Raw genomic sequence first — 16,042 nt, 5'->3', positions numbered from 1 at the left:
ATATACTTTAGCCTGCGGGGCATCTGCTGCAGGATTCATACCTGATGTTTTCATTTGTGTCCACGAACCAGTGTCTCTCCAGCTGATGCAAAACTACAATTCCCATCATGCCCATATAGCCTGTGGCTGTCATAGCGTGATAGGAGTTGAAGTTTTGCAATGACTTGAAGGACAGTGCACTAGACCAGTGTTGCCGAACCAAAGTGTCTCCAGCTGTTGCAAAACTACAACTCCCAGCATGCCCGGACAGCCTTTGGCTGTCCGGGCATGCTGGGAGTTGTAGTTTTGCCATGGCTGGTGACCCCCTGTTTAGGAAACACTGCACTAGACTATCCTGTGGCACTCTGGAGTTCAGGCACCTTATTGCTGTATTACAGTCCTGGGAGAAAACAAATGTGATAGCCTGATGGGTGTAGGGTATGGGGAGTGTAGCTGTGCGGTAATCAAAGGGTGCTTGTTAGCCCTTGCTATTCGTGACGCCAGGGTGAGGGTTCCTCAATAAAGCTTTTCCTACCACCGCCCTTCCCAGGAACGATAGGGAGGTGGATGATAATAGGTTTGAGGTAGATAATAATAATGGATTGTCCACAACCGGAAAGCTTCTGTAAACAGCGTTAACTTTTACTGAAGATTTTCTGTACACTTCATTAACATAACAGTCTCTTAGCATAACAACAGCTTTCCTTTGGAGATTGACAATGGTTGGGACTTTAGCATTAAGAGTCTTTAGTCTATTGCCCTGTTCCACTGGATTTAGGGGAATTAGTTGCGGTCCTGTAGTCACGCTAGCATTAGCAGGAATTTAGATTTGAACTCACGGTTTTGGTTCCGCTGAGGCCGGCAGGTTTTTGAGGCCTAGCATGTCTTTGAAAGTTGCGTAGCACCGTCCTGTTAGTCCGGCATCCACGAGAGCAGCAACCCAAGAGAGCGATAATTGGACCCAGCTTCCTTATATGGGCAGGGGCTGGACTAACACTAATTGGTCCAAACGGATGTCAATCACCATTAGAGATTTGTGGGTAACACGTGACCCAAGGACCTCCTAAGGTCCTACAACACACCATAGAGGTTACTAGCCTGGTCACATGACCGAAGGTCCTGCAACGCTGAACAAGATAAGTGCTATACATTCCTATATAATATAGCAATAATTATTAATATATACATTTATTAATGTTAAAGATAGACTTTAGGAGAGGCGACTAGGGGCTGTCCCACCCGAGGAACCCCACCTGAACCTAGTTACACTGACTTTGGGGACCTCTACACTAGGTACTGGATGCAATACGGTACCGGGACACCACACAAAGATATCTCAGTCCTCTAGGTTATATAGGCGGGAAAAAAAGTATAAAAACATATGTGATATTAAGAACAAGGTATACAGGTAATGGTATTGGGAAATAGTACGTAAATTGGATAATATTTTATGAAAATAAGTAACATAAATGGATACAATATAAATACATTTATTAAGATATTGGTTAACTAGGCGGTGTAGTCACAGGGCCCTTGTGACTCACAACCAATACATATAATCATTTGTATAAAATACAATCATAAAACATAGTTCATAAGGTTGAAAAAAGACCAGAGTCCATCAAGTTCAACCTATAACCCTAATGAGTCCCTACTGAGTTGATCCAGAGGAAGGCAAAAAACCCTCATACTATAGGTAAAAATTCCTTCCCGACAAATATGGCATCAGAATAGATCCCTGGATCAACCTTCTGTCCCTATAGATCTAGAATCCATAACCTGTAATGTTATTACTCTCCAAAAATACATCCAGGCCCCTTTTGAACTCTCTTACTGAGTTCACCATGACCACCTCCTCAGGCAGAGAATTCCCCAGTCTCACTGCTCTTACAGTAAAGAACCCCCGTCTGTGCTGGTGTAGAAACCTTCTTTCCTCTAGACGTAGAGGATGCCCCCTTGTTATAGATACAATTCTGGGTATAAATAGATCATGGGAGAGATCTCTGTACGGTCCCTGATATATTTATACATAGTTATGAGGTCGCCCCTAAGCCTTCTTTTTTCTAAACTAAATAACCCTAATTCTGCTAATCTTTCTGAGTATTGTAGTCCTCCCATTCCCCGTATTACTCTGGTTGCCCGTCTTTGAACCCTCTCCAGCTCGACTATATCTTTCTTGTACACTGGTGATTTGTACAGTGGTAGAATTATTTCCTTTTCGTGGGCATCTATGCCCCTATTGATGCACCCCATGATTTTATTAGCCTTTGCAGCAGCTGCCTGACACTGGTCACTACAGCTAAATTTACTGTTAACTAAGGGTATGTTCACACTACGTAATTCCCGCGGAATTCCATGAACGGAATTCCGTGCTGTGATCATAAACATCAGTGTGAATGGGTTTCCACGAGACCCGTTCACACTGCGGAATTTCAGTGTGTTCCTCGCAAAGAAAGAACATGTTCATTCTTTGAGCGGAAGTCTGCCAACACTGCATAGCCGTCAATGGTGACGGCGCAGTGCCACACGGTCCTACCGCTGAAGTATTGCGGTGGCGGACGTCAGAATGGAATCTCCGCTCACGGAATTCTGCGAGCGAGATTTTGTTCATAATCCATAGTGTGAACATACCCTAAGACTCCTAAGTCCTTTTCCATGTCAGTCGTCCCAAGTGTTCTCCCATTTAATACATAATCCCAGCCCAGATTTTTCTTCCCCATGTACATTACCTTACATTTATCAGTGTTGAACCTCATCTGCCACTTCCCAGCCCAAACCTCCAACCTATCCAGATCCATTTGTAACAGTGCACTGTCCCCTATTGTGTTTACCACTTTACAGAGTTTAGTATCATCTGCAAAGATTGCTACTTTACTAATCAACCCCTCTACAAGATCATTAATGAATATATTAAATAGAATAGGACAATAAGAATATATAAAATGCTGCTTGGAGATATCTACTTTGTGCAGAATGAGCTGGGATCTAGATTATAACCAGCTGTAGATTGGTAACTGCCTTTTGTGTGATACAGCTTGAACAGTACTTTTTAGGGCAAGCTGGGATTTGTAGTCTCCGTGGGTAAAGTCTTTAGCAAATGTCCATATATAGCATATACCCACTTGATATAATCGTTGGTGGTTTAGTAGATAACAAATGTGTGACTGTTACTGACGGTATTTGTAGGGCATGCTGGGATTTATAGTCTCCACAAGTGAGATCGTTGATGGTATAGTGGATAACCCCCAAAAAATAGCAACAGTTAATGCCCATTGTGCACCCCTGGCAGGCTCCTCTGTTAGCCGCTGAACAAATAGACTGATAATCCAAAGGTAGAAAACAAGATAGATCTTACCCGCTCCTGTGTGAGTCCTCTCCCCGCAATGTAACTGTCCGATGGGGATTCGCTAGTTCGCGCATGTGGCACTAGCTGGTAGCAGGTACGTGGAGATCTGGAAGGTAGAAATGATTCGCCGCCTGCGCCGCTTCCTGGAGATTGGCGATCTGCGTCTCTTCGTTGGTAGAATTGCAGACTGCGCCGATCCAATAGGTAGAATGATAAGTGATAGGAGATGGGCCAGGTGGGACAGCGTCCTCATGGATGCCTGGCAGGATGTTGGTGTTTTTTACACACCAGATGTAGGAAAGGCAGTAAGAACTGAAATACTACTAGTAGTAAAAGGCAGCAATGTAGGTTTAAAATGGATCAATTGGCTGGACGCGTTTCAGGATAGACATCCTTTCTTCAACAGCCTATGTGGAATACAAGATAACTTAGTTTTTTCACTTTGTCTATACACTCCAGGGATGTGGGAGTTCTTCTCAGTAACCTCTGTTATATTTAGAATAAGTGAGTTGCACCCACCCCATACCTAAAGTTTGCAGTCCTACCTGACTGATAATGGGAAATTCCTTATATAAACACTGACTGATAAAGAACAATGCTAACTTTTATATTGGCGCACAAAGATAACTGCTGCCGTTTTATCATTGTTTTCCATGGGAAGAAATCCGTAATGTGAAGAAATACCTGACGGTGTGTACAGAGTCATCTACAAGGCCTAGAGATGTCTCTGCTTCTGGAGCTTCTTAGACAGCTATTAGAGTATCTGGGTGTACCGACTGAACAGGTAAGTGCAGAGAGATACTGTACATACGGGCACTGCAGTGGGCACACACTTGGTTATCACAGCCTGTTTCCACCTCTCATTGCAGTGCAGGGAACAAATGGTTTCTTCTTATTGCTTGCTTAAAGGGAATCTGTCATCAGTGTCGCCAGCACTAACCTTTTGGTATAGGCTTGTAGTGTGGATGACACAAATTAAAATCATACTTAAAGGGGTACTCTGGTGAAAACCTTTTTTCTTTTAAATCAGCTGGTGGCAGAAAGTTAAACATATTTGTAAATTACTTCTATTAAAAAATCTTAATCCTTCCAGTACTTATTAGCTGCTGAATGCTACAGAGGAAATTCCTTTCTTTTTGGAACACTGATGACATCCCGAACACAGTGCTCTCTGCTGACATCTCTGTCCATTTTAGCAACCATGCATAGCAGATGTATGCTAAGGGCAGCATGGTGGCTCAGTAGTTAGCACTGCTGCCTTGCAGTGCTGGGGACTTGGGTTCAAATCCCACTAAGGACAACAAAAATAAAGCGTTATTATTATTATAATAACGTCAGAAGAGAGAACTGTGGTCATGATATCATCAGACAGCATTCCAAAAATAATTTCCTCTGTAGTATTCAGCAGCTAATAAGTACAGAAAGGATTAAGATTTTGTAATAGAAGTAATTTACAAATGTGTTTAACTTTCTGCCGCCAGTTGATTTAAAAGAAAAAAAAAAGGTTTTCACCAGAGTGCCCCTTTAAAGTTCCTCGCTCTGTGCCTCCATTCTCCGATAATCCCAGGCCCTCTGTATATGCTAATGCTTGGGGGGGGGGGGGGGGGGGGTGATGCATGGTGACATTCGGCAAGCATCTTTATCGTTTCCTCTGATACAGGATAGTGCTCCGCTTTGGGGCATAACGCCTGTGGCCACGGCTGTTGTGCGTGTGGAGGAGAGCCTTTATGCTGCAGAGGAGGCGTTACTATGAAGATGCCAGGCAGACATCTGAATGCCCTCCTCCCCGTGTACCAAGCAGGTTCATTAGCATATCCAGAAGACTGGTAATTACTGCAGACATAGAGAAAGGATTGTTAAAGGAGTTCTGTAATGAATATAACTTATCCCTTATCCCAGCGGTCAGACCCTCTGCGATCTCCTGAACGGGGCCCCAGCAATCTGCTGGAAGGGGGCATGCTGACACGCCCCCTCCATGTATCCCATAGAAATACATGGAGGGGGCGCTCCCAGCGGGGGTTAGCACGCCCCCTTCCAACAGAGGGCCGGGGCCCCGTTCAGGAGATTGCGGGGGCGTCCCAAGGGTCGGAACCCCCCCCCCCCCCCCCCCCCCCCCGCGATCTATAACTTATCCACTATCCTTTGGATATGGGATAAGGTATATTTCACTGCACTACTCCTTTTAAGTCTGCCCTAAAAGTAGTCTGTACCAACAGGTTAGTGCTGGTGATACTGATGACAGATTCCCTTTAAAGCACTACTGTAATTTCTTTGGAAAAAAAAGTGATGTCTGCATATATCAGTCAGGGTCTGAAAACTCCACCTATTTATCATTGAATAAATGCGCTTATCTCCCCAACTTGGCGCTCACTCTGACTTCTAGTTGTTGTCTCCTGCAGTGAGTCAGAGTGAGTGCCCAGGAAGGGAGTGAAGTGCTTTTCTTTACTGCTATTTCTAGGCATCTTACACTCCTCAGTTTTGCTGTCCGTCTATGGTATACATTGTCGAAATACCAGCAAAAAGTTAGGTTGGTATTCCCATATACTGTTACCGCTTCTTCCTGGTGCCTGTGACATTCTGACCCGCGTCAGTGCGGCCACAGCGGTAATCCACATCCATCAGCGATGGGTTGAGCGGGGCAGTTCCCTTGGGGTTGGCAAGTCACAGAAGCCAAGGAGAAGTGGTGACCAGCAGACCTAAAGTGTCGACATGGCAGTTGCAGAGGACCAAAAGAGAGGAGTATAGCATGTTTATTTTTTATACCACCCCAAGAATTTATTTTTCTCAGGACATCCCCTTTAGATCAAGTTTTCATGTTAAACATATCTTTTAAGAACTTTGGGTAAATTTTTTTTTTCTTTTAATCTACATTAGAAAATAATCCTAAAATGTTACCGTTTTCATTCTGGCCACTAGGCCTAAATAATAATAAGCTGACATTTCCTGTTTTGTACAGATCACTTTTCAGCAGTGTCCTCCTGAGGCCATGTTTACACGGCATTATTTGTGTGGAACGTCCTCACCGAAAACATGTAGACATTCCACACATTTGAAGAATCCATTGGGCGCTAGGACCACTCGCAAATGCATCAGACAGCATTGCGTTTCTGAGCGAAATCTGCAAAAAGAATAGACATATCTATTCTCTTTGCGGATGCTGGAATCGGGATTTTCGTGCCAGCTGTTTCCACCATGTGAACAGTGCAGCAAAATCCCATTGAGATCACTGGGTCTCAGCTGCAGCGGAATATCTGTGCTGAATATTCCTGCGGACATTCCGCTGTGTGACCATACCCTTAGGGCCCCAGCTGCCCTGTAAACAAGCTCCAATCTCTAAGAGTGGCTCAGTAGATAATCGCCGATCAGACTTCTCAAGGGCCACAATCTCTGGATCATTTATGTGGCCCTTTGCAGCAATCGCCCAACGGCTGCACATTTCGTTTTGTTTTTTAACCGGTCCAAATGATTGTGTTTGCTTGATTGTTGGTTCCTCTTTGGCCCTATGTTCAGCTGTTAAACTCTCAGTCTAACATGGTCCTTATCAAATACAGGATTATGGTGAAAGGTGACACCAGTAGATAGATAAGACAACATCAGCTCAGCCTCCCCCTTCCTGTAAAATGACCTCTGCATAGTTCACAGAACATGGCTGCAAACATGTCCCCATACAAATGAATAAGATCTAAGCAAGTCTGTCGTATCTGTAAAGTATCTCTGAATGCTGTTGAAAACAGCTGATGCAATATGGCTGCTCTTATAAAAAAATATCAACAATCAGAAAATAAAAACATAAGATAAAATGTATCGGTATATGGTTTAATTAATAACATTTAGGAATATAATCTCTTAATCTTGTTTGGCTTTGATCTAAGAATATTTTTGTGTTATGTTTTCACCAGCTTGAGCAAGTATTGGAACGGTTTACCCACAGACGTAGTATTGTTCGTGCTATAGCGAATCGCCTTCCCCTTGTGCTGTTTGAAGGAATTGATATACAGGTATAGTTATAAATACTATTGGTTTGTTTTATTGTACAATTATTATACAAGTACAATATGGCAGTGGACACAAGTTGTGATATCTTTTTAGAATCAAACTTTCCATGACTTTAGAGCACAGTGAATGGATGAAGGCAATTTTACACCCTGCATTCAGTAGAGGGCATATTACTTATTACTGTCACACTATTGTAAATACTTTTGCAGTCACTGGATGATGTGATAACTCTTGATAACCACCAGTATCCAGTAATACAGGGACCATTCCTGTGCTCGACACATATGGGCATTTATTTCAATGGCTGACATCTAATTCTACATTTCTCCTGCAGTGGTGTGATATGAAACTTCCCACTTCTTAAAGGGCAACTGTCATGAAATCTGGGTGCAATAACCTGCACACAGCCTTTGTACTGTGTACAGGTGGTGTGTATGTTTTTACCTAATATTTGCAGGCTTTCATGACCCCAAAAAATGCTTTTGATCAAAGCCACTGACGGTCAGATAGGCGTGGCGCGAGGTACCCAATGCCCTACCACCGCCACGCCCACCCCTGTATGTCAGCGCTGGGACCGCTGTGTGATTGACACACAGGTCCCAGCGCATGGGCCCTTCAGCTCATCTAGTGGGCGCGCCGCTGCGTGTCATTCAGGCAAGCGCCCGCCACCACCTTCCTCCTCAGTGCGCCTGCGCAGTGCTAGGTGCAGAGAGCGTGCTTCCTCTCTGCCCCTAGTATCTGGAACTGTCCTGCTTGCTCACACGTCTCCACCAGAGGGAAGAAAGAAGATAACGGGCACGAGTATAATAACCAGCCAAAAAAGGTGAGCTGAAGGGCGCATGCGCTGGGATCTGTGTGTCATTCACACAGCGGTCCCAGCGCTGAAATACGGGGGTGGGCGTGGTGGCGGTATGGCATTGTGTACCTCACGCCACACCTATCTGACAGTCAGTGGCTTTGATCAAAAGCATTTTTTGGGGTCATGAAAGCCTGCAAATATTAGGGAAAAACATTGCTATACCCACCACCTGCACACAGTACAAAGGCTGTGTGCAGGTTATTGCACCCAGATTTTATGACAGTTGTGCTTTAAAAGAGAACTCCAGCAAAAATGTTAATTTTGCTATTATGCTTGGGCTGCTGCAACTAAAATATTTATTTATATAGCGCCTACAGATTCCGCAGCGCTTATAATAAACCTTGCCTTCTGCTGCTCCCCAGTGCTGCTGGAATTCCTCTCTCATCCTCCGGCCACGGTCTTCTTTCTGCCCGACACGTCACACTTCGCCCAGATAATAACCGTCCAGAGAGATGTCCCGCCTCAGCCGGTCATAGGCTGTGCAGCAATGGGATATAATGGACCTGGGCACCAGAAAAAAGGCCAGGCCAAGGCCTGTTACATCTCACTGCCACACAGCCTATTGCTGGCTTAAGCGGGACATTGCTACTGCAAGCAATTGGCTGAGCGTAGTGTGACGTGTCGGACACCATAAACAGAAAGAATACTGCACTGGAGGACGAGCGAGTTAATCCAGAGGTAAAAGGTAAGTTAAGGTTTTTTAATTTAATTGTGGCAGTCCGAACATAAAACTAAAAACTATTTCCAGAGTTCTCCTTTCAATAGGGAATTATCCTCATAAAACCACCTAAACTTTAGCTGTAGATGCCCCCCAATTTAATGAAGTAGGTATGCACTGCCGCAAATAAGTGACTTGCAAACCGATGGTAGGCCATCACCATTAGGCAGTGGGGCTTAGATCAGTGCATACCCCTGCACGCAGTGCACTTGGTAGCTGCTATGCCAGATACTGCAGCTTTTTCTCCTATGCCATACATTTTCATATCTCTGAAATCCTCTTTACCAAAATGTTAGGTAACCCCTTCCTGATCTGTAATATTTGCTGGTAGAGTTTAATAGCCATGAAGTGTTGTGTTAAAAAAAAAAAATAGACATTCTGGCTATTCCTTTAGAACACACGAGGCTTGCTATGAACTGTACCAATTCCTGATAAGTTGCAGGAGGGATTATTTAGTACATAAGGGATCTAAATGTACTTTAGTTATATCCTTTTAAAGTTGTTTTCCAGTCTTAAAGAACTATTTTGTTTGATTTTTCTATCTAATCCTTTTACTAGCAATGTATTCTACCATTGTTTCTTAAAAGAGATATATTATGCCCAGGATAGGAAATAAGTTTTTGATTGCAGTGGGTCTGACTGCTGGGACCCCCCCCCCCCGCAGTCTAATGTATGGGCGCAAGCTCTCTCGGGGGCGCATTGACCCTTGCACGACACGCCCCCTCCATATATCTCTTTAGGAGAGCCATTCGGCTATATTTGGCTCTCTCATAGAGATATGTCGGTTGGACCCCCCGCGATCTTAAACTTATCCTGCGGATAGGGGATACTTTTTTTGGGCCTGTGGCCCTATGTGAGCAATATAGTTGTGTCCTTCTGTTAACCATCATATCTTTGCAGGCACCTCAAATAGGCCTGTCATCCATTTCACATACAGGGAACAAAACCCAAACCAAGCAATCATGCAAACAATGGACACTGTCCCTCCCAGTAGATGCAAATGCTATACGGCACAGAACCTGAGACAAAAACTGTCTACTTTTCCCATGGCAACTAATCGTAGCTCTCATTTTACCAGAGCTCATATAAGGGGTACTCCGGGGAAATAAAACTTATTCTCTATCCATAGGATAGGGGATACATTTTTGATTGGGAGACATCAGACTGCTGGGCACCTCCTTAATTTCTTGAACAGGGGCCGGCTACTCACCCGCCTCTGGTGTGCTCCGGCTTCCACCTTTGATGACAGGCTTCAGTGATGGCCTGCTCAGCGATCTAAAGATAGGGGGTTACCTTTCATTTCCACAGAATACTCCTTTAAGATATGAAAGCTGAGCTGCAGGTAGTTGCTTTGGAAAAAAAAAAACTGTCAGTTTTTATCTCTGACAGATTGATAAATCTAGTTTTTAATGTCTTTATTAAAACAAACAAGGCTTGTTTCAAGAAAGGCCATAGGTCAAGCATACCATAGATACAAAAAATATATCTAAAAACTATATGACACACACTGGTTTATATCTATTAATCTGCCTAAAACCAAAACTATCTGGTTTTGCCCATAACCATCAATTACTGCTCGGATTTCATATTTTAACAAGAAATGGCAATGAAAGTTGAGCTGTGATTGGTTGTTAGGTTTAAGACAGACTGATAAATCTGGGCTACATTTTATAGAAACAATAAAAAATGTACCTGAAAATAAATAGCAATTAAATAAGGGTCAGAGCCCTTTACAGATCTAGAGAGACAATATAACTAACAAAGGGTATAAATCCTAAAAAAAGAATAAAAAATAATAATAATTCTAATCAACTGGTGCCAGAAAGTTAAACAGGTTTGTAAATTACTTCTATTTAAAAATCGTAATCCTCCCAGTACTTATCAACTGCTGTATGCTCTACAGGAAGTTTTCTTTTCCTTTAGATTTTTTTTTTTCTGTCTGACCACCGTGCTCTTTACTGACACCTCTTTCCATGTCAGGAACTGTCCAGAGAAGAACAGGTTGCTGCTCTGGACAGTTTCTGACATGGACAGAGGTGTCAGCAGAGAGCACGGTGGTCAGACAAAAAGAACTATACAACTTCATCTGTAGTATACAGCAGCTGATAAGTACTGGAAGGATTAAGATTTTAAAATACAAGTAATTTACAAATCTGTTTAAAGGGCAGCTCCCACCATCCTTTAATTATTATTATTTTTTACTATGGTAGAAATGCCTTTTTTTCTGCCTGGTAGTGTGCTCACTACCAGGCAGACGTCACTGATGCCTACTGGGGCCGACACTTCCCCGCCCTTAGTTCTCCTATACAGGGTGCCTCCAGCTGTTTCACCACTACAACTCCCAGCTTGCCCTGACATCTATTGGCTGTCAGGGCATGCTGGGAGTTGTAGTGGGGAAACAACTGGAGGCATACTGTACAGGTGAAAATAATAACTTTGTTATTGGCCGCGGCGCTAACCCCCCTGGCCGTGGCGCTAACACCCCCCCCCCCCCCCCCTCAAAGCAATACATTTCTCAGTCGCTCTTCATTGGGGGACACCTAACTGATGGGTATATGCTCTTGCCACTAGGAGGTGCTGACACTAGGATAAAAAGTCGGCTCCTCCCTGTCAGGATATACCCGCCTGCAGTGAGGTAATCAGTTTTAACTAGTGTCATCTAGGAGGTCAGACACAGGTCTGGAGCGATATACATATAGCCACAGGCTTTAAGAATTAGACTTGAGGACAGATTTCATATACATTGATGTGTTTCCTTAGTCCCTGAAAAAAAAACCTTGTTTATATAAATATACATTTCTCTCTAGTCCATACAAGTTTTGAAGCTCAAGAACTATGGCTGGACTCGTAGTGTGGTTCGGATTATTGGAACATTGCTGCCATTGGACCAGTGCCCTAGACCTCATTTCCAGGTTTGTTCTAAACTCCAGCAACTCCACTCCCCATGAGATCCGCTCTGTATTTCAATGTATATGACATCTGTTACACATGTATGACACTGTAATGGTTTGCGCAGTAATGCTGCAGGTTCAACCCCTTGAGGGCAGACACCACAATCCCCAGGTATTTAAACTCCCTCACTACCCCTGCTGCATCCCCTCCCCAATGCAAATGATAAACAGCCAGTAATTTGCATACTGACTGTACGGACACAAATATAACAGACAGACATGAAAGCCACTTCTCTCTTAGGCTGCATTCACACCTCGTTTTTTACATACTGGTGTCGGATCCAGCTGGGGGAGGGGAAAACTGGGCGCTCCCGTACCCCAGCCTGATCAGCCCGTGACTCCATTTACTTTAATGTGCCGACCGGAGTCAAACGGTGACTCCGGTCGGCTCCGTTTTGACCCGTATGTGGTTTCCTGACTGGACCTAAAACCGTAGTTGCAATGCTAGGACTTTGACCACATCTTTAGGGAGCAAGGAAACCACAAAATTAAAAAATTTCAGCGGCAAGCTGCTCGATCCTGAAGCCTTGCGGTTGGCCATAGATGGCACTATTTCTAGCTTGCCTAGATTCAAGGGGCTATCAAGAATGGCTCTATTGGATTTTGGGAAGGAGGTAATGGATAGAGCAAAGGCCACTCAATACCCAGCCAGAAACCAAGGCAAGGTCCATAACACAATATTGCCGTTCTCCAGGATGACTCGCTCCCCACAGGTCAAAAATACCCAATTCATATAACAAGTCCCCAAATTTAGATCCCCCAGTAACAACATAAGAGCTACTGGAAACTGATCAACACATAACATAATATTACAGATTACTTAAGCTGAATACGGAGGGGGAATATACACAGCAGAGTAAGATCGACAGTGCAAACAAACATATCAACCCTCCGCATGAGAGCCCATACGTTCAAATGGGTTAGAAGAGCTGTACACAAGCACACTCAATCTCTCAAGAGTCTCCTTATGCAGCAAGTGGAATTTGTCAGCAATTAAATAAGTTTCCTGCAGACCGATCCCTACCGGTAGTGGAGGACACACATAGGGCAAGGCATTTATGAGGATTACCCTTAGTTCATTGATAGACATAGATTTGAAGGCATAGCATGATCATTAATATCATTATAGCCAGGCACAAGAAAACAAATAGTAGCAAACAAGAAAAAAAATAAAGCTGTTCACAGAATAGACATAAGATGGCAGCATAGTATAGCAAAAGCACCATAGAAACAGTAATGCACAGCAGGTATATAGGATTTCAAATCTGTCAAAGGAACACAGAACAAACAATGTCGAACATAATTTACTGTTGCCTAAACCATCACATAGTGCAGGGTGAGGCACCAGTTCACCATACAGCCATAGGGAGATATCCCACAGAATGAAAATATCAGTCTTGCAGTGAAGGATAGACTGTGACTTTAGGGGGCAGTTATGCATAATCAGAAGATGAAGTAGCCAAAAACACTCCGAGTCCCAGGGGGAATGTCAAGGAAGGGAAGAAACATAATTGCCGCTCATTGTTATCCAGCCAGCGGAACCCATCTTTAGATGAATCAAAAAATGTGAGTGGTCCCATTGGCTGCAACTCTCAGACGTACGGGTCACAACATGGGGCAGGGCACCTGGAAGGCACACAGGTGGCACTTAAGATCTGCAAACTAGTGGTGCTGCTTCTGAGGAGTAGTCGGGTTAAAGAACACTCGCTGGTCATTAAAAGAAATATCCATTTGGCTGCAGGCATTATGGAATGCCTCACTCTCACTGGCACTTATCCTGTGCCATCTCAACAGGATAAAGAGGAGATGGTGCTTCCTTTCTAAAGAAAGATAAAAGCCAAAATGGGTAGTAGCATTGTTCCCCTCAGACTTTTCAGGAACCCTAAGTATGTTATTCCGCTTAAGTCTTTTCTTTAGATCATCCACCTAAAATAGAAGTAATAAGCTGATCATGGCAGAGAACATCTTAGGTCAAAGGGGGCAGCTTGTCCTCCACCTCACTGACACTCTACTCCACCATGGAGGTTTGTGTGGTACCTTCTGTAAATACTGGCAGATATGTGCATCTTGAGGGCTGTAAGATACAAATGCATCAAGGCCTCACCAGGGGCACAATCTGTAACAGCCAACCGGGCAGCAGGGGCTGCAGAAAAAGCCAGGTCCCCAGCCTCTGCCTCCCTAGTAAAGCTCACCAGTCGTACTGCTGTCCCAGCAGCTATGTTCCGATGCTGCCCTCTGAGTTGCAGCGCTATCTTGAGAATTGTGGCCACTTGCTCCTGCCTCCTCCGACTGCCTCTGCCACCACCTTCAGCCTATGGAATGAAAGCTGCGATCTCCCAGCACACAAAGCAAGCAGATCGGGTCACCGGCAGGTAAGTTAAGTCAGTTATTTAAATGCAGTGGAAGGAGTGCAAACTAGAGGCAGATCCGCTCATATCCCAGCCTAAACTCCGCCTCAAGACAGCTGCGTTTAAGCCCCTGGAGGTAGCACTCCACCCATGGAAACTCCACATGTCTGTGCAGAAGACAGGATTTTACATATAAGCAAACCCCTGCCGCTTTCTTACTTGTACAGTCATTTCTGAACAGAATGCAATCCTGCAAATTACCAGCCCAGTCATAGTTCTCCTCCACCCATGTCTCACTTATCCCCACTATGTCATAGTCCACTTCCAATAATAACAGTTCTGGTTCCTCCATCTTATTAGTGAGGCTTCTAGCATTGGTATATATACAATGGATATTTTTTTATATTTACTTTTTTTTATCAATTATGACTGTTCTTACACCTCTTAACACTCCACCCCCAGTTTCAGTCTACACTGTCTGCCTGTTGTATATTGTAGTTTCCTTTTCCCAGTCCCTAGTTTAAACATTCCTCCACCCTTCTGGCCATCTTCTCTGAGTACGGCTGCACCTCCCCATTGATGTGCTGCCTGTATCTGGCAGAGAAGTTGGCCTAGTTCTCCATAAATCCAAACCTCTTCTCCTTACACCAGTTTCTCAGCCAGTAGTTTAATTCTCTAATCTCTCGCTGCCTCTCTGGTGTGACTCATGGTACAGGTAATATTTCTGAGACTACTACCTTGGAGGTCCCTCTTTTAAGCTTACTGCCAAGTCCCTGAAATCATGCATCTCCCTGAAGTGCATTTCCCTTACGTTAATTTTTTTTATTTTTATTGGTGCCAATGTGCACCATGACTGCTGGGCCCCTTACAGTAATTTGTCAACCTGATCCACAATGTGCCAAACTCAACCGCCAGGAAGACAACACACTGATGATCCCGGTCTTTGTGATAGATTGCTCTGTCTGTCCCCCTAATTATTGAGTCCCCATCTACCAGAACCTTTCTGGCTTGCCCTGCACTCCTCCTCCCCTTCTTACTGGAGCAGACATCCCATTGGCTATCAGTCCTGCTGCCGCGATGCTACCTCTGAACTGACATCACCCTCATCTGCCAACTAGGGAAAACTTGTTGGGGTGTGCCAGATCAGGGCTAGCCTCCCTGACCCTTATCCCTCTACCCCGCCTTCTAACTGTCCTAAATCTACCTGCCTCTTTCTCCTGCACCTCCATATCACTGCCCAACTCATGACACAACCCCATTAAGACTATGTAATGAGGTCACAAAAGTTTTTTCACCCCAGTTATATATGTAATAACATCTTTTATTTTTCCCTTTCAGAATATTATAGGATCTGAAGGGTTTGAGACTATGGAACATGAAGCTATCAACCGACCTGTAATCCCCTCTTTGGCAGATGCCCCATGTCTGTTAGATGACAATGTTATGACTTACACTCGATTTAGGTAATAATTACATTTTATTACTCTCAAAGTAGTGCTTTTTTTGACAAAAGTCTATCATGAAGCATCAAAAATCAGCACCTAAATACCTGAACAGAGCTGCATGGTCATTTGTACTGTTTTGTGTACAGGATATACAAGAGGGAAAAATAAATGTTTTTATATCAAGTTATACAGATTTGCCAATTACTTATATTTAAAAACCTTAGATGGGCACTGTCATAAAATTAATTTTTTTCAGATGATAGAGCAGGAAAAAAATACAATTTTGTAATTTACTCCCTGTAAAAAAAAAAAAAAAAAAAAATGTCACTTTCGTGGCCTTATAAATATGGCCACTAGGGGTCTCTCTTCTGGTCCAGACTGCATTCCGTCTGCTCAAAAG

The 16,042-nt window shown here is 43.8% G+C and overlaps 1 protein-coding gene across 1 annotated transcript in view; it reads left to right on the top strand.

The window, feature by feature from the left end:
* MTFR2 (mitochondrial fission regulator 2) overlaps nt 1-16,042 on the top strand; it is a 31,547-nt gene that overhangs the window by 186 nt on the left and 15,319 nt on the right. The window contains exons 2-5 of the mRNA XM_056566610.1: nt 3,987-4,109; nt 7,225-7,323; nt 11,706-11,810; nt 15,536-15,660. Of these exons, the coding sequence (XP_056422585.1) occupies nt 4,047-4,109; nt 7,225-7,323; nt 11,706-11,810; nt 15,536-15,660 (392 nt within the window). The 5' untranslated portion in view covers nt 3,987-4,046. The remainder of the gene's footprint in view (nt 1-3,986; nt 4,110-7,224; nt 7,324-11,705; nt 11,811-15,535; nt 15,661-16,042) is intronic.

Source organism: Hyla sarda, chromosome 3 (genome assembly GCF_029499605.1).
Source record: "Hyla sarda isolate aHylSar1 chromosome 3, aHylSar1.hap1, whole genome shotgun sequence".
Lineage (NCBI taxonomy): Eukaryota > Metazoa > Chordata > Amphibia > Anura > Hylidae > Hyla > Hyla sarda.
This window is presented reverse-complemented; position numbering and strand designations above follow the sequence as displayed.